The following is a 21,760-nucleotide window of genomic DNA, read 5'->3' on the forward strand; positions in this document are numbered from 1 at the left end:
CAAAAAAAAATGCTATATTCTGCTGGCAGGAATGACGATGAAACACTATAGACTGAACATGTAATGTGCATGTGCATGATGTCATCATTTTCACCGATTTGCATTTTTGTTGTTTACACGGTTTCAAGTTTTCAAAAACTTGCACTTTGAAACCTGTTTTCAAAAGTTTATGTTTCCTCCAAAACGCGCTTGTCGTGTAATCGAACACCCAAAACGCATAAAAAGTTTTTCATTTTTAGTTGAAAACGGTGTTGTGTAAACGGCCCCTAAATCAGTTCCATTTGTCAAGAACAACAACACAACATGTTAATGCTTAGCGCAACCAGCAAGGTGTCTAAAGTTTATTCAAAAACTTCTTCAGAAGCTTAATAATTACAGGTTGCCCCGCCCTCATGCCAGCAAACACATCATCAGAGAAGGGACGTGGTTGCAAGAGGGAGGGGAAGTTATTTCTTTAACGCGTACGATCACACCGGTGTGATCAGTCTTGGCTGGCCCCAGGAGCGTACGATCACACCGGTGTGATTAGAACGTTCAGTGCATTACATGATCAACTGCCAAATTCAAATGTGTGTGCGCGCTTTAACTGACGCTAAACCAGAGACGGACGCGCGCAGCGCTTTTCATATCACATATATGCAGTGTTTTCAACCAAATAATGTTCATTTCAGGTTTCAGACATTTAAATGCACATGAGTACTAACAAAACAATATATTTAGAGTTTGTAAAATACACAATGATGTCTATAGAAGCGGAAATAACAACCCTTTCCATTATAACTTGACAACACGTTTAATTCATATCAGATATACATTGTGAAAGTAACTGAAAAGCTTACTCTAATCTTCCCCAGTTCACCGGCACACTTACTTTCATGTATTTCGGGAGAAGTGGATAAATTCACGGGTTGTAAATCCAACAGATCCGATTCTCTGCGCGGTGCAAACTAACATGGCGGCGCCCATCGCTCATATGGCTCAACTAACGCGATCGTTATGAAGGTGTTTAAACAGCAAAATACATCCACTTGCACATATTTGGCAATCGGAATATTAGATATTTCATGGTATAGTTAACAAATTTGTGAATATTTTGAATAAAAAAGGAAAAATTAAATGAAAGCAGATCATCATTCATACAGCGCTGCGGTGTGTCACATAACAAGCAATGACGCGTCACCATGGAAACCATAAAGCGATAAGTTCTAAATAACGGTCGCCTTAAAAAAACTCACGCTGGGGGGTCAGACAGAATATTTGAAACTTACGTGCGAAAGGGTTAAAGATTATGAGGGCACATTAATTTTTTAAAAATAATGATGTGCATGGATAAATTATTTATAATACTGCATTATCCCATAAAAATTTGTCAATTTTGATTTCATGGTGAAAATTGAGCTAACAGAAAGCAAGCTCATGTCTCTTGTATCATCATACATGTGCTGTAAGAGACATTTGGAAAAGGTGTTGCAATATCATGCAACACTGAGTCACATTAAATATTCATTAGCATAAAAATATCCTCACTGCAGGCATAGAATGTTGTAAAGCCTCTATGTTTACACACCATTTTCGAAGTGGAGTTGTCTCACAGAAAAAAGAATTACAGTAATGGATTATGAAGATAAGATGTTGTACTTGTAATATATAACAAATAACGTCTCTGCTGGTTTTCTATAGGACTGTGTGCTTGTAAACAAACCTGCGTCTGTTGAATGATCCTATATGTGATAATGCCAGTTACTGTATGTTGGCAGGGATAAGTGCAGTGTGCAGTATTTCGAATCTGCGAGTCAACAGACGTGCGAGACAGGGAGCGGTGCGTTTCCCTGAGTGAAATCCAGCTCTTCAGGCTAATAAAATGGAGTGCTGTGAGCTTCATTCCCTCCCGAGGAAAAACAAATGTGATTTTCTCTCATTTCGGCCTTGTGTGTGAGGTTGGCTGATGAACGAGGTGCTGTAGTGTGCTTTTCTGCTGACCCAGAGGTAATTAAAGATGCTGGAGATTTACGATGAAGATGGAACCTCTTCTCAGCCACAGGGCTAATATGAGACTGCAAAGTACGTTTAAAGAGTGGCTGTTTGTTGCTTTACTCTGTCCAAAATATTCTGTGTCCCATTTCCTTTCAAGATTTTATGTTTTAATTAGTGCCAATTAGCATTCTCATCGCCTGATATCTGTATCTATATCTGAATGCCAAAAATGTTAACTTACAATATTATATTTAGCCTTTTTTTAGTCAGCAAGGATGCATTAAATTAATTAAAAATGAAAGACATTTATAATGTTAAAAAGATTTCTATTTTTACTTTTACAAATTACTTTTATATTTATCAAAAGAATCATGAAAAAAATTATATCACAGTTTCCTACTAAAAATATAAGCATTTAGTTAAAACTTAAAGGGATAGTTCACCAAAAAATGAAACTTTTGTCATCATTTACTCACCCTCAAGTTGTTCCAAACCTGTATAAATTTCTTTCTTCTGCTGAACACAAAGGAAGATATTTGGAAGAATGTCAGTAACCAAATAGATTTACTACCATAGTAGGAAAAATAAATGGTAGTCAATGGGGGGCAAGGTCAGTTTGGTTACTGACATTCTTCCAAATATCTTCCTTTGTGTTCGGCAGAAGAAAGAAATTTATACAGGTTTGGAACAACTTGAGGGTGAGTAAATGATGACAAAAGTTTCATTTTTGGGTGAAATATCCCTTTAAGTATATTCTTTTTAAAGTATGTAAGTACATTATTACCATAATAAGTACACTTTTTTTAAAGTATACTAAAGTGTACGTCTTTTTCACATGGGTTGTAATGTCCATTGTCCATGTCCATATAATAAAAAATCTTTCTTGAGCACCAAATCAACATTTCTGAAAGATCATGTGACAATGAAGACTGGAATAATGATGTTTTGCACAGGACAGTTACATTACATTTTAAAATATATTAAAAAAGAAAACAGTTATTATAAACTGTTATAATATTTCACAATTTTACTGCATTTTTGATCAAATAAATGCAGCCTTGTTTAGCATAAAGATCTTATCAATCCAAAACATTTGAAAGTGTAGGCCTATTGACAAAATTTTGATTTTTACTGCAATAAACCATAAGATTAAACACAATCATTTGAATCTACTGACATCCAATTTTTTAAATGTAAGAATTAAAAACCAAACGTGAAAATAGATTAAACTTTGTTGTGACAAGGGGATCATTATTTTTAGGGTTCCTTGGGGGAAAAACTTAGAAACTTCTAGAATAGAGTACTTATTTCCTTCAAAATAGTTTTAAGCTCGCCTCAAGGCTCTGCTGTTTATGTCCTACTGAACCAACATGTTCTCTTCCTGTCACATTAAGTCAAAACGTCACGCCTTCAGTCCGTCTTTCAGTCACTCTCACTGAATTTCATCTCTCCAGCTCATATACTGCCTCATCCCTCTTTTCTCATTCACTCTTTCGATTTCCCGTCTCACTTTCTCTACACCTTCACCCCTCCCCCTTTCTCCACTCTCCCTGTAGCTGTAACTGATGCTGCATAGTGCTCTTCCCCCGCCCGATGTCCTGAAACCACAAAACAAACCCACTATTAAGGAGTCAGCAGAGTCAAAATCATATAGCAAATCCTGCACTTCCACCCCAGTGCTCACAGAAACACATTAGCATGGCTTCACCGGATCTGTCCAGATCTTTGACGCGTTCCTGTGGCAAGCCGAGAAAGATCACACACAGTCCTATCCCTCCGAGATTACGCATACGGTCCTTTAATGCAATCCGTCTGACTACCGTTCGCGCTTCGGGAGGGGCGGAGGAGGACTGAGATTGAGGGTGATGTTTGGGCAAAATGAAAGCGTGAGAAGGGAGGGCGACTTACATAAGGCTTTGCAGTAGACTCTGAGTACCAGGCGCTCTAAAACATGGCAAGAGAAACAATGTTCCTCAGAGGACTGGAATGAGGGAGGGAAAGAGAAAGACAGAGTATGGAAGACTGATAAGGGTTTTATGTACAATGTGCACAATATGCCAGAGAGAGAAGCCTTCGGACTGGATCGCAGGCTTGGTGGAAAAGGGGGGGAAAGGAGGAATGGGAATGGCATTTGAAAGATAAAGATGTGGTAAAGAGCTCACGGGTGTGGGGGAAACTGTGGCTGAGGATGTGGCGGGAATATGGGAATAGCAGCACAGACAAAACAGAAAGAGAGAGTTAGAAAGAAACAAACGGGAGTCTCAAATCATATCACTGGCTCACATTCCATTATTTTCATTCATGTTCCTATTTAATACATAATACCACCATTCAAAAGTTTTAAGTTTAGTAGGATTTTTTTTGTGAAGAAATATCTTATGCTCACCAACATCATTAGCCTACTATAGTCTTCAGTGTCACATGATCCTGCAGAAATTATTCTAATATGCTGATTCGCTGCTCAAGGAGCATTTCTTATTATTATCAATATTGAATCATTTTTGTGGAAAACAGATTTCCAGTGCTTGAAGTGGGCCGGTACGCGGTACGCTACTTCTCTATTTTTACCTTTAGCGTAGTGCCAGTTTTCCTTGAGTACCGGTTTCATGACAAATCGGGTACTCCTTTGAAATTGGGTCTCCCCAAACTGTCAGTTAATGAATATCCTAAGTATATACGAATTATATTCATTTAAAATATGCATAGCTTACTATATAATGCATACAAAAACACATTAGTGCGTAATAAAACCAACTGAACGTAATTTCTTAACTGTTAAAGCTGCTGTCCGCGATTTTTGGCCCTCCAGCGGTTAATAAACAGAACTGCACGCGTCTTGCGGAGGAACATTCTAGCCGGAGCTACTTTTCTCCATGTATGTCTATGGCGAGTCACGCAGTTTCTGTGATACTCAGCGGCGAGTCCTACCAGTCCGGTCTGAAATAGTCAGAATATAAACACTTATTATAAGTGTACCATAATGATTCAGGATAAGACAAAAACACGGTTTGGAAAATGGATTCATGTTGTATATTCTCATTATATCATTTTTGTAAATTTTTAACACCAAAAAAGTTGCGGATTGCAGTTTTAATGAATAATAATAATAGTGAATAACAGAACATAATTTGTTTTATTTATAACTATTAGGACATTTAACACTTAATTAAACACAATTGCATTAAAGATGATTAAGAATATGTGTAGGGTAAGTGCAAATATGTGTATAAACTAAGCTAGCAGGCTAATCACTTATCTGTATGTTATGCTAGTATAGTTAATACAGACATAAATGGTCATTATAATGTAGTTGAAAGAACATTTATCATAACATGATTTTGTAGGAATTGTAATCAGGAGCTAAAGAGAGTACCTGTATATATATAAGCAATTTGAACCAATGGGATCACTTGGGGTCCTAATGGAGACCTGTCCCAATTTGTCACTACTTCTGCACTGCCGACATGTTGCACGTAGACGCCCACCGTGCACTGCCTTTGTCAGGAATATGTTTTGAACCAAGCATTGGGAGTATTATTTTTCCACTTCAAGCACTGCGGATTTCGATGAATAGAACATGATTTATTAGCAATAGAATATTTGTAATGTTATATATGTCTTTACTACCAGTTTTGATGAATGCATCCTTGCTAAACAAAATTATTTCAAAAGAATCAGCTGGGCCCCAAACTTTTCAATGGTAGGGTATATAAAATGTCTCTTGGTTTAACTTTAAACATTAAAAACTGTTTTAGAATTTAATCCAGGTGTATCATTTTTTCATTTTCTAATCAGAATGATGCTTTAATTGGTAATATCATCATTTTGATGTTTTATCAAAACAATGGATTTAATGAATTCTGTGATGATTTATGGTATCAGCTGGTTTGTCTAAGAAAATTCCTGTAGTTATAATTAATAAAGGCTTTACATACAAGAGCTAATTTAAGTCTTATGAAACCTTTTTCTAAAAAATACTTTCTTTAAAGTGCAAAACCATATTAAATTATAAAAACTTAAGTGTTCAAAAGGTACAGCATATCAGGAATAACCATACACACTTGTCTTTCTATGCCATCCTCTCCATTTCTCTTATATTCTACATGGTCTCAGTGCATGTATACAAGGTCTGTGTGTTTACAACACACTCTACTCTTGCAGCTTCTTTAATCAAGTGTGACAATACACATTAAAACAAGCTCCGTCCCAGCATCTCTTCATTTCCTGTAAGACTTTGAAAGCAGCTGAAGCTGAGTCATACTAACTCATGCCTGCCAGGCTGCTTCAACCTTGGCCTGCATCTTTCACCCCCGTTCTTCATCCACTGCAACCCAAAGCCACCTCTCGTCTTTCCTTAAAAGGATATATTCATTGCCTTTTCTAATCTCCCCAAACAACGTCTACCCCTCTCACACCAAATGACCTTTCCTGTCATCTCCACATAAATAACAGGCAGATGTGGAAATGGAAAAAGGGGACCCCTAGTGGCAGATTCCAGTCAAAGGCATGTTAAAACAGATTAAAGAGATCGTTCACCCCCAAATTAAAATCATCATCAATTACTCACTCCCAACCCATGAGACTTTCTTTCATCTTCAAAACACAAATGAAGATATTTTTAATAAAATCTGAGAGATTTCTGCCCATCTATTGAAAATCTATTCACCCAAAACTCTGACACTTCAAAATGTTCATAAATACGTTTGAAAGTAACAGAAAAATTGCCTCAGGAAAGTAAGGTTAGTTCTGAGAAAGGTTCTAGCATCAGCATCATTTTGTTTGATATTTAGTCATTTGATGCAATCACATTTAAAAGTGTTTCAAAATTGTTTTGGGGTCACAGTATATACTTTAAGATCTGAGGCCTTTAATGGCTCACAAACAAAGAACAGGTCTACAACACTCATTGATTCACAATACTTTCAACTGTGTCAATGCAAAATTTTGTAACTTTTCTAAAAACAGATGAACTAGGCTGAGTGAATCTGACAGAGTACTCATATCTACTGTCCGCTCTTCAGTGAGAACTGGATTCCATGTTTGTTCAGACGGTCTATTAGGGTGGTTCTTGCAAACGCTGAGCCTGGAGTGAACACACCACCCCTGTGAGGAACAACAAAAGGACAACAGGTGAGAAAGGACTTCATATATGCTACTCAAATAACATTCAACATCAACTCGTAAATTTAACTCCACAGTTAACACATTCACATGTAACTTTGAAACTTAGTATCCAAAAAAAAAAGTGTTTTCAGGTTTAACCACAGCAATTATATAAAATCACCCCAACAAATATATAGATGTTTCTTTAAGGGTTGAGGCTGAGATTACTCACTTATTAGGGAGACTGTGAGGTTCGTTCAGCAGTGTAATAGCTGCCTGCACCATGGTAATAGGTGTAGCAATGTATCCTGGCTCTGCAAAATATGACAGAAGAGACCATATCTGAGTACAAACCCGATTCCAAAAAAGTTGGGACACTGTACAAATTGTGAATAAAAACAGAATGCAATGATGTGGAAGTTTCAAATTTCAATATTTTATTCAGAATACAACATAGATGACATATCAAATGTTTAAACTGAGAAAATGTATCATTTTAAGGAAAAAAAAAAGTTGATTTTAAATTTCATGGCATCAACACATCTCAAAAAAGTTGGGACAAAGCCATGTTTACCACTGTGTGGCATTCTCTCTTCTTTTTATAACAGTCTGCAAACGTCTGGGGACTAAGAAAACAAGTTGCTCAAGTTTAGGAATAGTAATGTTGTCCCATTTTTGTCTAATACAGGCTTCTAGTTGCTCAACTGTCTTGGGTCTTCTTTGTCGCATCTTCCTCTTTATGATGCGCCAAATGTTTTCTATGGGTGAAAGATCTGGACTGCAGGCTGGCCATTTCAGTACCCGGATCTAGGGCTGCACGATATTGGAAAAAAATTACATTGCGATATATAGTAAAAACAATAGTAAATTAAAAATAATATTTTTTTTCAGATACAGTAGGTTTATTTAACATATAACTTATAGCCTACATTTATTTAACATCATTTGTTGTTTGATTAACATTAATGACATATAGGTAGGCCTATTTAATTGGGCTGCTGAATGCATGGACGTAACTGATGCATATTCAGTTTATTACCCACCTGTTTACGTCCACTTAAGCCATAACCGACTGTATTCACGCGAGATACTCCACACGATGGACATTTAGACATCTGTGTGCACATGTATTTGACTATTCAGGCGCGAGGAGAACTGATCGCGCGCGCAACAGAGAGCGCACGCGAGAGAGCGCTTCTGCTGTGTGTCATTCAGCGCAATTCCGGTGCCGTTTTAAGTGATCAGACAAATTGGTGGTGTTTCCTTGTTTTGTGGCCACAACTTTATGTTGGCGGTGAGCAGTGGCACAGCGAACCAATCACTGTGCAGGCACGCGGAACGTGCATGTCACCCCAGCAACAAGCCATACAACAAACTTGTGTTTGTGCCACCCTGGTGCTACCGTTCTCTTAATACACCATGGGCTACTACCCTTCACATCGCATGTTCCGGCGATGTGACTATCGCTCACGCGCACATCGCGATGTCGATGTTAAAACAGAATATCGTTCAGCCCTACCCGGATCCTTCTGTTATGCAGCCATGATGTAGTAATTGATGCAGTATGTGGTCTGGCATTATGTTGGAAAATGCAAGGTCTTCCCTGAAAGAGACGACGTCTGGATGGGAGCATATGTTGTTCTAGAACTTGGATATACCTTTCAGCATTGATGGTGCCTTTCCAGATGTGTAAGCTGGCCATGCCACACGCACTCATGCAACCCCATACCATCAGAGATGCAGGCTTCTGAACTGAGCGCTGATAACAACTTGGGTTGTCCTTGTCCTCTTTAGTCCAGATGACATGGCGTCCCAGTTTTCCAAAAAGAACTTCAAATTTTGATTCGTCTGACCACAGAACAGTTTTTCACTTTGCCACAGTCCATTTTAAATGAGCCTTGGCCCAGAGAAAATGCCTGTGCTTCTGGATTATGTTTAGATATGGCTTCTTTTTTGACCTATAGAGTATTACCCGGCAACGGCGAATGGCACGGTGGTTTGCGTTCACCGACAATATTTTCCGAAGATCGCGGGCATCCAGTATGGTTTTCCGGCCTTGACAATTGCGCACAGAGATTGTTCCAGATTCTCTGAATCTTTGGATGATATTATGCACTGTAGATGATGATAATTTCAAACCCTTTGCAATTTTTCTCTGAGAAACCCCTTTCTGATATTGCTCCACTATTTTTCGCCGCAGCATTGGGGGAATTGGTGATCCTCTGCCCATCTTGACTTCTGAGAGACACTGCCACTCTGAGAGGCTCTTTTTATATCCAATCATGTTGCCAATTGACCTAATAAGTTGCAAATTGGTCCTCCATCTGTTCCTTATATGTACATTTAACTTTTCCGGCCTCTTATTGCTACCTGTCCCAACTTTTTTGGAATGTGTAGCTCTCATGAAATCCAAAATGAGCCAATATTTGGCATGACATTTCAAAATGTCTCACTTTCAACATTTGATATATTATCTATATTCTATTGTGAATAAAATATAAGTTTATGAGATTTGTAAATTATTGCATTCCTTTTTTATTCACAATTTGTACAGTGTCCCAACTTTTTTGGAATTGGGTATGTATATAAGGTGAATATTTTGAATCAAATCAAATAGAGAGTAGGACAATACCTGGTCCTGTTATTTCAGTGTTGATTGTGGCATTTGGCTTGCCCTGAGAGGGGTCCTGACCTGTTGTGTAGCCCTCTCCCATAAACCTCAGACAGAAAGAGGTTCCATCCATCTGAAATAAGACAACAATGACACCAAATGTAACTTCAACAAAACAAATAAGGACTTAGTGATTTGTCTTGGGAATTTCAATATATTATCTGTTTTTATTGTACCTGCTTTCTTGATGGTCCGGTCTTGGAGAACAAACCAAATGAAAAAAATCCTGGAAACTAGAAGAGAAAAAAAACACACTTGAGTTTATACAAGCAGTTCTGGCTGTTCTATGGTATGAATGAAAATTTTATCCATGCGATCTTCTTTTAGCCGTTATAATCAAAAAGATGGTGCTGGACCTGAGTAAGCAGTCCCCTCCCGAGACTAAATTTGACCATGAGCCAGAAGACCATGCCTGCAAAGAGGGTCTTCACCACGGAGAAGAGACCACCAATACCTACATATGCCATGTACTGAACCTGAGGATAGAGGAAACCAATTGAAGACTGCAAAACAGTGAACTTTTGATAACTGATTCAATCAAATGAAGGTCATATATACACAACAACAAAAAACTAAGTGGGTCAGACACTGAACTACACACATTTGTGACTGCTGAATTATTAACATACTTTTGAGTCCACAACATGACATCAATCAGAATGACCATATACTGACAGCACCCTGTTGACCTTCATGACACCACCCTGTACGCAGTGGTCATCGCTATGGAGATGAAAGAACAAGACGATGAATCACAAAGACTGTGAATCATCCCCTGCTCTTTCCATGAAGGCTTTCAGAGCACTATCACAGTAATCATGCTCACAAAAGACAGATCGAAAAGAAATGTAATTAAAACTAATAAGGGGCATAATGGTGTTTGGAAAGCAAGGGAAGAAACTGTCAAAGACTGTCTTTTTAAGAGTATGCAGATGGGTATGCAAGAACCCATTAGATCTTCTGTACCAATATAACAGTTTAAGAATACTGGGTTTTAAAATGTTCTGCTCACAAAAACTGATTGGCATGGTTTATAAAAAACAGAAATTTGGACTTTGGAATTACTATGAATAAATTACAATGAATATATACTGTAAAAAATAAATAAATAATATATATATATATATTAAAAAAATCACATTCATAATGTAGCCTTGTTAAACATAAGAGACTTCTTTCAAAGTTAATACATTGAAATATATCATATAAAATTTCAAAATAATTTAATTTAAAAAGTATTATTCTTTATTTTGATACCATTTAAGATTATTTCACTATAAACTAAAAAAGTAAACTATAAACCCCAAAAAATGACAAATTGGCAATATGCATATAACATAATAATGTTATATACATATATATATATATATATATATATATATATATATATATATATATATATATATATATATATATATATATATATATATATATATATATATATATATATATATATATATATATATATATATATATATATATATATATATATATATATATATATATATATATATATATATATATATATATATATATATATATATATATATATACATACATACATATATATATATATATATATATATATATATATATATATATATATATATATATATTAATATATATACATATATATATATACACATATATATATATATACATATATATATATATATATATATATGTGCTGTCAAATTGATTAATTGTGATTAATCGCATCTAACAAAAGTTTGTAAATATATAATGTGTATATGTTTATATTAGTGCTATCAAATTGATTAATCGTGATTAATTGCATCAATATTAAATATTAATCGATTAATCGCATCAATATAAAATAAGGCTTTTTATATATATATATATATAAAATAAAAATTCTGAAAAAAAAATTGTGTTCCCACTTGCTCTAATAGCAAAAGAAAGAGAAAACCATAATAGCATTTCCACAACTTTCCAAAAGAGAGAAAATATATAGTGATATTGACTACATTGGAGAAAGATTTGCTATCAAATCATATATACAAACACATTTTTTAAACTCATCTAATTGTTAACAAAAATGTGTGTGAATTCTTGCCAGTCTATAGACTCACAGGGCTGTGTTTATGTTCTTCATGCATATAGCGCTGAGTCCGTCGCACCACAGATGGATCTGAGCCCATGAAAGGAATAGCATATTGCTCAATCTCCTTAGTGAAGAATACAGCTCCCCTGGGTACACCAAAATAGCAAGCAAATTAACACAAGTACAGATTTCCATCCTGAGAACGATTCTTCTTCACTCCTTTGGGAGTCAACTGCTATATAAAGCACATGAAACATGATCAAGATATTATTAATAGAATCTAATGCCAAGAATTATTTTATAAAAACTTAAAATCACCTCTTTTTAATTCTTGTGCCGACAGTCGGCAGAGGTTTATGCCCAAACTTCTTCCTTATTCTTTTGAGACTGGCACTGTCAGCAAAGCCAAAGATGGCTGACTGCCACGTTGCATCATGGGCACATCCTCCCTGATGAAGAAGACAAGACAGCTGAACAAAAGCCAAAACATGAATTGCTTTATTGAGGACATGCAATAGGTCAGATGCAAACAAGCTGCTATAGCCTTCTTCATACCTAATTAAAACAGCAGGAAATACAATTTGATAGAGTGCTAATGAAATACAACAAAATATGCCATCTGTTACCCTTACATTGGAATTTAATTTATATAAAGCTTTTATGTAATTTTATATAGCGTTTTGGAATGTATTTAAATATTTTCTAGTGTTTTTTTTGTTTGTTTTTTTGTGAGAAAAAAAAAACAAATTACTTATTAACACGAATTCCCACAAATTCCTAGTTTGCTCCATTGGGATATGAGAGTTTGTTGCATTATTCATGAGCAGCTGCAATTGTGAATTCCCAGAGCTTAACATAAGCACTGCTTTAATCCTAGATCAAACCAAAGTTTGAGAGCTAATTTTCAATAACAGTCAATCAAATTCCAACGGACCCTTAATATAGATGTGCAAATACTGTGGCGAGTTGTCGCTCACCTCAGGTCCCGTGTTGATGGTTAAAAAGCTCTCTGCAGCGGTGAGCGTTCCTGTGAAAGACAGGCAGAGGAGTTGTCAGGCATCTGCTGCTCTGCAGGCATGTTTGCCCACAGCAGCACTTCAAAGGCAAACGACAGACATTCACATCCTGTAAGCACTGAGCGCCTTTGCCTTTGTCACTAATACGTCTCACTAATTGGAATGAGATAAAAGAACCTACTGCACAAGGGTCGTGTGAAGCAAAGGTCAAAGGGCATACACAGGGCAAGTATCACAGTAACATATGTAAATATAAGAGCCGGGGGGTGAAAATTTCTGAAGGGCAGTACTGAATGAAAAAAATATTTAAACAAAAAAATAAAAATTTGAACATCTTGATCCTGTTCAAAAGTTTTCACCCCCCTGGGCTCTTAAAGGAACACTCCACTTTTTTTGAGAATAGGCTCATTTTCCAACTCTCCTAGAGTTAAACAGTTGAGTTTTACCATTTTCGAATCCATTCAGCTGATCTCTGGTTCTGGCGGTACCACTTTTAGCATAGCTTAGCATAGTTCATTGAATCTGATTAGACCGTTAGCATCTCGCTCAAAAATAACCAAAGAGTTTCGATATTTTTCCTATTTAAAACTTGACTCTTCTGTAGTTACATAGTGTACTAAGACCGACGGAAAATGAAAAGTGTCTAGGAACTATACTCTCATTCCACTGCATAATATCATTGCACCTGCTGCACCCATGGTACGGCAGTAAAGTTCCTTGATTATTACGCCGGAATGAGAGTATAGTTCCTAGCCATATTGGCCTAGAAAATCGCAACTTTTTGTTTTCCGTCAGTCTTAGTACACGATGTAACTACAGAAGAGTAAAGTTTTAAATAGGAAAAATATTGAAACTCTTTGGTCATTTTTGAGCGAGATGCTAATGGTCTAATCAGATTCAATGAACTATGCTAAGCTATGCTAAAAGTGGTACCGCCAGAACCGGAGATCGGCTGAATGGATTTGAAAACGGTAAAACTCAACTGTTTAACTCTAGGGGAGTTGGAAAATGAGGTTATTTTCAAAAAAAGTGAAGTGTTCCTTTAATGCATCTTGTTTCCTTTTCTGGAGCATCAGTGAATGTTTGAACCTTTTTTAATAATTGTGTTTGAGTCCCTCAATTGTCCTCACTGTGAAAAGATGAATCTCAAAATCATACAGTCACTGCTGGTGTCATGAATGAGGCTCCTTCGGCTCGTCCTCCGGACCGCCGGAGGGAGCCATCACCGGAATATTGAACTTCTTTGATTCGGACTACATTTCCCATGGGCCCTCATTCCTGGGACTGATTGCACACACACCTGAACTCAATCACTCTCACCCCATATAACACTCTCACATGCACACATACCTCGCGAAGTCTTGATTTGCTGAGGTGATCATTTCTAAGCGTTTTCCCTGAGTACTGCCTTTTGTTACCGACTGGACTGTTTATCTCTGTTGAACCTTGCCGCCTGCCTTGAACACTGCCTGTTATCTGGACTCTGATTGTAAGCCGCCTGTCTCGACCATTGCCTGTCCCTGTTTATGCTCTTGCCCAAAGTCCCACCTGTTTGTATACCTTGTTAATAAAAGCTGCAAATGGATCCCCATTCTGTCGACCCATCATTACAGAAGACTTCGCCGACTAACGATCCAGCAGCTCTCATGCAGATTTCTTCTGAACTGAGTGCCCAAGCAAACCAACTAGCGGTGCATCAACACAACTCAACCGGCTGACATCTCTCACGGAGGAACTGGTGAGAACGCTTCAAGGCCTCAGATTCACTCCCACCGAAGCAGCCGCACCACAAGCTGCAGGCCCTGTGAGTTCCAACGAACCAGTTACTCCCACAGTTAATCCTCGTCTAGCTCTTCCTGAGAAATTCGATGGCACGGCCGCTAAATGCAAGGGCTTCCTCCTTCAGTGTTCGCTGTTCATTAACCAGCAACCCTCCCTGTATCCCACGGATTCTAGCCGCATCTCGCTGGTCTGTTCTCTATTAACTGGCAAAGCGCTGGATTGGGCCACTGCGGTGTGGAAAGATGACCACTCTACTTTCCCATCCTTTCAGGATTTCTTACGCAACTTCAAAGAGGTGTTCGAACATCCAGCGGGAGGGAAAAGTGCCGGAGACCAGCTTCTCTCACTCAGTCAAGGTAAACAAACCGCTGCTGAATATGCTTTGCACTTTCGCACCCTGGCTGCACAAACAAACTGGGTTGAGGATACTTTGAAGCTGTTGTTCCGCAGTGGTTTAACACTGGAGTTGCAAGCTGAGCTCGCTTGTCGAGACGAGGGCAGTTCGCTAAATAAATTCATTGAACTGGCCATCCATGTAGACAATCTGCTGAGAACTCGACGTCCTGTTCATACCTCCACTTCAACCAGTTCAACTCCAGAACCCATGCAGCTTGGGTATATACCTCTACTCCCCGAAGAAAGAGAGAGAAGGAGGCATCTACATCTGTGTCTCTACTGCGGTCAAGCGGGTCACGTCAAGATCAACTGCCCAGTTCGACCTCAAACCTCCAGTACTAAAGCGGTGAGTTCATTCCAATCTCACAACTGCTTCAAAATTCCCATTCAACTTACCATCAATGCTCGATGTCATTCCACTCATGCCCTTCTGGATTCTGGTGCTGCTGGAAACTTTGTCAGATTCCTTTATAAAGGACTATAATATTCCACTAACCGACTGTAAATCCCTGTTGACAGTGGAGGCACTAGATGGGAAGCCCATCGGCGGAGGCAGAGTGGCCCATATCACCGCGGAGCTCACGCTGCAGATAGGAATTCTACACTCTGAAAAAATCCGATTCTATGTCATCCGATCACCCAACCATTCCGTTATCCTGGGATTACCCTGGCTACGAATACACAACCCTCACATCTCCTGGAAAGAAGGTCAGATTGTACAGTGGGACGCGCAATGTCACAAGAACTGCCTGAAAACTGTCACTCCTCTCCCGGTTCACAGTTCCACACTTCAAGTAACCAGTTCCGAGAACCCTGACATACCGGCTGAATACAGCGACCTGGCAGTGGCTTTTAGCAAGGACAAATCTACAGAACTACCTCCTCATCGTCCGGGCGATTGTGCCATCGACCTACTCCCAGGCACCACTCCACCCAAAGGCCGCATTTTCTCATTGTCACAACCCGAATCAGCGGCCATGAAGAAATACATCGAGGAGGAGCTCGCCAAAGGGTTCATCCGTCCTTCTACCTCACCAGCCGCCTCAGGATTCTTCTTCGTCAAGAAAAAGGACGGTGGTCTAAGGCCCTGTATAGACTATCGAGGTTTGAACGATATAACAGTTAAATTCCGGTACCCATTGCCACTGGTACCTCCTGCTCTAGAACAGCTCAGACAAGCTGCCTACTTCACCAAGCTGGATCTGCGTTGTGCTTACAATTTGATTCGAATCAGGGAAGGAGATGAATGGAAAACTGCCTTCTCCACGGCCACGGGCCACTAAAAAACTCTCGTTATGCCGTTCGGCCTGTCCAACAGTCTTCCAGTCCTTCATAAATGACGTCTTCCGGGACATGCTCAACCGGTGGGTTATCGTCTACATAGACGATATTCTCATTTACTCCAACTCTTATGAAGAACATGTTCAGCACGTCCGGGCGGTACTCCAACGACTAATTCACCATCACCTCTATGCCAAAGCGGAAAAATGTGAATTCCATCGAACCTCTACAACCTTCCTGGGCTATGTGATCAGTCGAGAGGGCGTGGCCATGGATGACAGCAAGTTGAAGGCGGTACTAGAGTGGCCTCAACCTCAAACCTTGAAAGAGCTTCAAAGATTCCTGGGATTCGCCAACTTCTACAGGCGATTCATTCGAAATTTCAGTGGTGTGGCAGCCCCGCTGACGTCAATGACTAAACGGCAATCCTCTCGCCTCGTATGGTCCTCCGAAGCCATACAGGCATTCCAAGAATTAAAAGAACGTTTCACTTCAGCACCCATACTACATCATCCTGACCCTGAACTTCCATTCACAGTGGAAGTTGACGCTTCCAGTACGGGCATAGGGGCGGTACTATCACAACGCCAAGGTTATCCTGGTAAAATGTATCCCTGTGCATTCTATTCACGAAAACTGTCAGCGGCTGAGCGGAACTACGACGTGGGCAACAGGGAATTACTTGCCATGAAGGCGGCACTTGAAGAATGGCGTCACTGGCTCGAGGGAGCGAAACATCCATTCACCATTCTAACCGACCATAACCTGGAATATCTACGGTCAGCCAAACGTTTGAATCCTCGGCAAGCTAGGTGGGCTTTATTCTTCACACGCTTCCAATTCACTGTGACTTACAGGCCAGGCTCAAAGAATATCAAAGCGGATGCTCTATCCCGACAGCACGAGGGGGTGGAACAGACAGAGCATGCTGACCGCATAATTCCCGACTCATTGTTGCTCGCTCCCGTTCAATGGGATGTAATCACTGAAATTACTCAGGCCAATGAACTCAACGCACCTCCACCAACATGTCCCCAGGATCGTCTCTATGTCCAGGTGTCACAGCCACTATCCATTTGTTGCAAAATCTGTTCTGGTGGGACTCCATGCTTCCCGACACTGTTCAATTCATTAATAACTGTTCAAACTGTCAAACCTCCAAAGCGTCCCATCAGGCACCTGCGGGTCTGTTACAACCACTACCAATTCCACAGCGCCCTTGGTCCCACATTGCGGTCGACTTTGTCACCGACCTTCCCGAGTCTCAAGGACACACTACCATCCTTACAGTGGTTGACCGCTTCTCCAAAGCATGCAGACTCATTCCTCTAACCAAAATTCCTACAGCATTCGAAACAGCAGAACTCCTGTGTAACTGGGTATTTCGATTGTATGGCCTACCTGAAGATATTGTCCGACAGGGGTCCCCAGTTCACGTCTCGGGTTTGGACGGCTTTCTTTAAAACCCTCAATGTAAACGTCAGCTTAACTTCAGGATATCACCCAGAATCCAACGGCCAAACAGAACGCTTGAACCAAGAGTTAATCAGGTTTCTTCACACGTACTGCCAACACAACCAAGCAGACTGGAGTCTGTTCCTATTCTGGGCAGAATACGCACAGAATTCACTCCGCAAACCAGCAACGGGAATCACCCCGTTCCAGTGTATCATGGGTTTCCAACCTCCGCTGTTCCCCTGGTCGGGTGAACCATCTGATCTGCCATCGGTTACAGATTGGTTGCAGAGAAGTGAGGAATCCTGGAACCAAGCTCACCACCATCTTCAGCGAGCTGTACGAAGGCAGGAGACGCAGGCCAACCGACACCGACGTCCCAATCCACAGTACGCCGTGGGGCAGTGGGTCTGGCTATCTACCAGAGACCTTCGACTTCGACTTCCATGCCGTAAACTCAGTCCCAGGTTTGTAGGGCCCTTTCAAATTGTCAAACAGATCACACCAGTTTCATTTCGTTTAAGACTACCTACTAATTATCGTATTTCTCCCACATTTCATGTTTCGTTGCTGAAACCCTCCGGGGGTCCGAGAGGGGAGCCAGAGGGAGCCGAGGCCCGCAACCCCCCACCCTTGATAATCGAAGGCGAGGAGGCTTACCAAGTACGTGAGCTGCTGAACTCCAGACGCCGGGGTGGCAGGTTACAATACCTAGTCGACTGGGAGGGGTACGGCCCGGAGGAGCGTTCCTAGGTCAGAGCGGATGATATCCTGGACCCCTCACTCACTGAAGAGTTCCATCGGACGCACCCGGAGAAACCGACCACGGGGTCGACCCCGGCATCTACTTCCTCGCGTCAGGAGCCGCTCACAGGGGGGGGGCTCTGTCATGAATGAGGCTCCTTCGGCTCGTCCTCCGGACCGCCGGAGGGAGCCATCACCGGAATATTGAACTTCTTTGATTCGGACTACATTTCCCATGGGCCCTCATTCCTGGGACTGATTGCACACACACCTGAACTCAATCACTCTCACCCCATATAACACTCTCACATGCACACATACCTCGCGAAGTCTTGATTTGCCGAGGTGATCATTTCTAAGCGTTTTCCATGAGTACTGCCTTTTGTTACCGACTGGACTGTTTATCTCTGTTGAACCTTGCCGCCTGCCTTGAACACTGCCTGTTATCTGGACTCTGATTGTAAGCCGCCGGTCTCGATCCTTGCCTGTTCCTCGACTCTGTCTGCTTGCCGCCTGTCTCGACCATTGCCTGTACCCTTATGCTCTTGCCCAAAGTCCCACCTGTTTGTATACCTTGTTAATAAAAGCTGCAAATGGATCCCCATTCTGTCGACCCATCATTACAGCTGGAAAGGGTTCAAATATGTAAAAGATGCTTAAACTGACAAATCTACAGGACATGGAGGATTTTTCTGAAGAACAGATCTCAGTTTAACTGTTTACGACAAACAAGAGACTCAAGAACAACCATCACAAAACAAAAAAACAGTCGTAGATCATCCAGGTAACGACACAGTATTAATAATCAATGGTTCACACACTTTTGAACGGGGCCATTTTAATAAATTCAGCTTTTTTTTTTTCTTGTCGACTGTACAGTATATAAACATTTTGTTTTTATGTAAAATATCTTACTCAGGATAGTACTAAATAAAAAATAACATGCATTTTGTATGATCTCTCTTAAAAAGATACATTATTTTATTAATACTAAAACATTCAGACATGCAACCTACCTTTGAAGTGATTCTGTGTATAAAGGATGCCCATATCTGCTGGTATTGAATCAAACCCACAGCTTCCAATGACATACACACCATTCTCCTGAGCTTTACTGTGGTAGTTCAGCTGTATCCCCTCCAAAAACTACAGAATTCAACAATCAAAGAGATCTGCATTAACATTCATAAGTTTGGGGGCGAGTTAATTTTTTTTTTTTTTTTACATATATAATGTTACAAAAACTTTATATAACAAATAAATTGTGTTCTTTTGAACAAAGCTCACACAAAAATATTAAGCAGCACAACTCTTTGTTTTTTTTTATTAATAATAATAAATGTTTCTTCAGCACCAAATCATGACATTAGAATGTGACACTGAAGACTGTATTAATGACTGCTGAAAATAGAGCAAGAAACAGTGATAAAAGCACAACAGTTACTACCTGTGGTTCTCCACAGATGTCAATGCAGTGCGCCCCATTCTCTATACAAGCCTTCACCACAGGCTCTCCATAGAATCTGTACTGTTGAGAGAAGACAACTCAGCTCCATCTACTTCCATATATGCAAAATTGCATTTTACAGTCAACAGTTCACTCAGAAGAACACAACTACATTTATCATTTTTTGTCATAGAGCTATCGTGGGACTACAGGTGCGCTGAGACAGGTGTGAATGCACAGATGTGTAAATTGACCCCTTCCTGTGCTTTTTTACAATAGTCTTTGTGGACTTACTGGTCCCACGCAGTTGAGCACAATGACACCTTGTTTGCACATGATGGCCAACGACTCTGGCTCGGCTACATCTGCTACAATAACCTCCACACACTTCAGCTCTGGTTTACCTGCAGACAAATGATGGAATGTCAGAGATGGATGGATCTCTCTTCTCTAAAAGCTCAACATGATAGATAGATAGATAGATAGATAGATAGATAATGTTTATCGGTTTAATACATATAACATTGACCAATCGTATTCTTTTACCTTTATAACCAATTGCATAGTTTTAAAATCCTTGATTCTCAGTATAGGCAGTTCCAAATGATTATGGGATTGTCAGAACATTATGCATTTAATCAGCAATATTCTCAAACCCTGTAATCCCATCGGATAATCTCAACAGACAAAATCTGCTGAAACTCATCTAATGCCATGAGCTGACTGCCTCATATCTAGCCATTACAGTATGGTAATTCAATCTATACCTAATACAAACTGACCTGTCATAAATAACATATGTGCATTGTAATTCTGTGCAGCCCGGCAAAAAATAAAAAATAAATACTGTGGCAGTAACATTATGGTATTAGAGGTAAAACATAGATCTATTCATGTTCCAACAAATTAAAATAAAACATAAAAACAATTAATTATTTGAGGTTAAATGAAAATATTAGGTTATCTCATAATAAACTATAAACAAAAATAGATGACAAACTTGATAATATAGGGGAAAATATAGTAGTAACACCATGGTAATTTTCTAAAAGCTCACTCGTCTATGTAATTACAATTAAGTGGGAATTAACACGTTCATATTTGTATGACGTTGATATGGAGTTAATATTATATTTTATTTATATTTTCTAATGTAATTTATTATATTTATAATATGAAGTACAATAATGCTAAAATCTTAAAAGTTCTTGTAAAACACAAATGTACTGCGTCAAACAACACGTACACAGAGCGTCAGCTGCCTGAATGAGTGTTTTTTCCAGTCGGTTGCGGTTTCGTCCGGCTACAGCCCATTGTAACGACCCTCCTGGACCCTCGGTACACGTCCGCGCCACTTCCTCCACTACAAACTGACCGGTAAAACCCGTAGCTCCGAACACTATGATATGGTACGGTCTTTTGCTTGACGTTGTGAGCGTCGCCATTGTGTCTGTGATCCGCGTGCGAGGCGAAACACAACCGGGGTCAGAGCGACCGCTGCTGCTCCTCTGGTGTCACTGTACAGTTTCAGTGTAAAAACTGCTGTAGATGTTTTTAGAAGTTCAGATTGTGCCTCAGATAAATTGTAGCTCAACTAAAAATCCAACTGTTTGTGGGTGAAAATTCCAGAAACTGTCACACTTAGACAGTAGAGAGACATCTTGTGCTGGAAAGGTGATATTACCACAACAAAACATGCAGAGGAGGGTTCAATGTAGGCTATGTTTTGTGACCCTTAACATATTATATTATATATAAAAGCAAATATATGTAAATATAACCATCAATAAATTACAATTGAATGTCAATTGATAAATTATTGGACA

At 39.6% G+C, this 21,760-nt stretch overlaps 1 protein-coding gene across 2 annotated transcripts; it reads right to left on the reverse strand.

Moving 5' to 3' along the window:
* Positions 1-2,730: 2,730 nt before the first annotated feature.
* sccpdhb (saccharopine dehydrogenase b) lies at positions 2,731-21,760 on the reverse strand. Of its 2 annotated transcripts, XM_067384121.1 has the most exons (12): positions 21,181-21,612; positions 20,229-20,338; positions 19,935-20,015; positions 19,504-19,633; positions 12,791-12,840; positions 12,132-12,262; positions 11,842-11,959; positions 10,105-10,224; positions 9,925-9,981; positions 9,710-9,821; positions 7,310-7,391; positions 2,731-7,077 (listed from the first exon to the last, which is right to left on the reverse strand). In XM_067384121.1, exons 1-12 carry the CDS (start codon positions 21,377-21,379, stop codon positions 6,978-6,980), a joined length of 1,290 nt encoding a protein of 429 aa, XP_067240222.1. In that variant the 5' UTR covers positions 21,380-21,612; the 3' UTR covers positions 2,731-6,977. The 2 variants fall into 2 exon arrangements, with proteins under 2 accessions (XP_067240222.1, XP_067240223.1); XM_067384122.1 differs by lacking the exons at positions 2,731-7,077; positions 7,310-7,391 and adding an exon at positions 7,596-7,890 and having other exon boundaries at positions 21,181-21,760.

The sequence above is a fragment of the Chanodichthys erythropterus genome, chromosome 4 (assembly GCF_024489055.1).
Source record: "Chanodichthys erythropterus isolate Z2021 chromosome 4, ASM2448905v1, whole genome shotgun sequence".
Lineage (NCBI taxonomy): Eukaryota > Metazoa > Chordata > Actinopteri > Cypriniformes > Xenocyprididae > Chanodichthys > Chanodichthys erythropterus.

Bases quoted from the DNA above. Each gene is read 5' to 3' on its own strand.
- sccpdhb (XM_067384121.1), bottom strand. From the start codon at position 21,379: ATGGCGACGCTCACAACGTCAAGCAAAAGACCGTACCATATCATAGTG. The intron at 20,339-21,180 runs GTACGTGTTGTT...ATTTGTCTGCAG, and splicing joins TCAGGCAGCTGACGCTCTGT to GTAAACCAGAGCTGAAGTGT. The intron at 19,634-19,934 runs GTAGTAACTGTT...TGAATTCTGTAG, and splicing joins ACATCTGTGGAGAACCACAG to TTTTTGGAGGGGATACAGCT.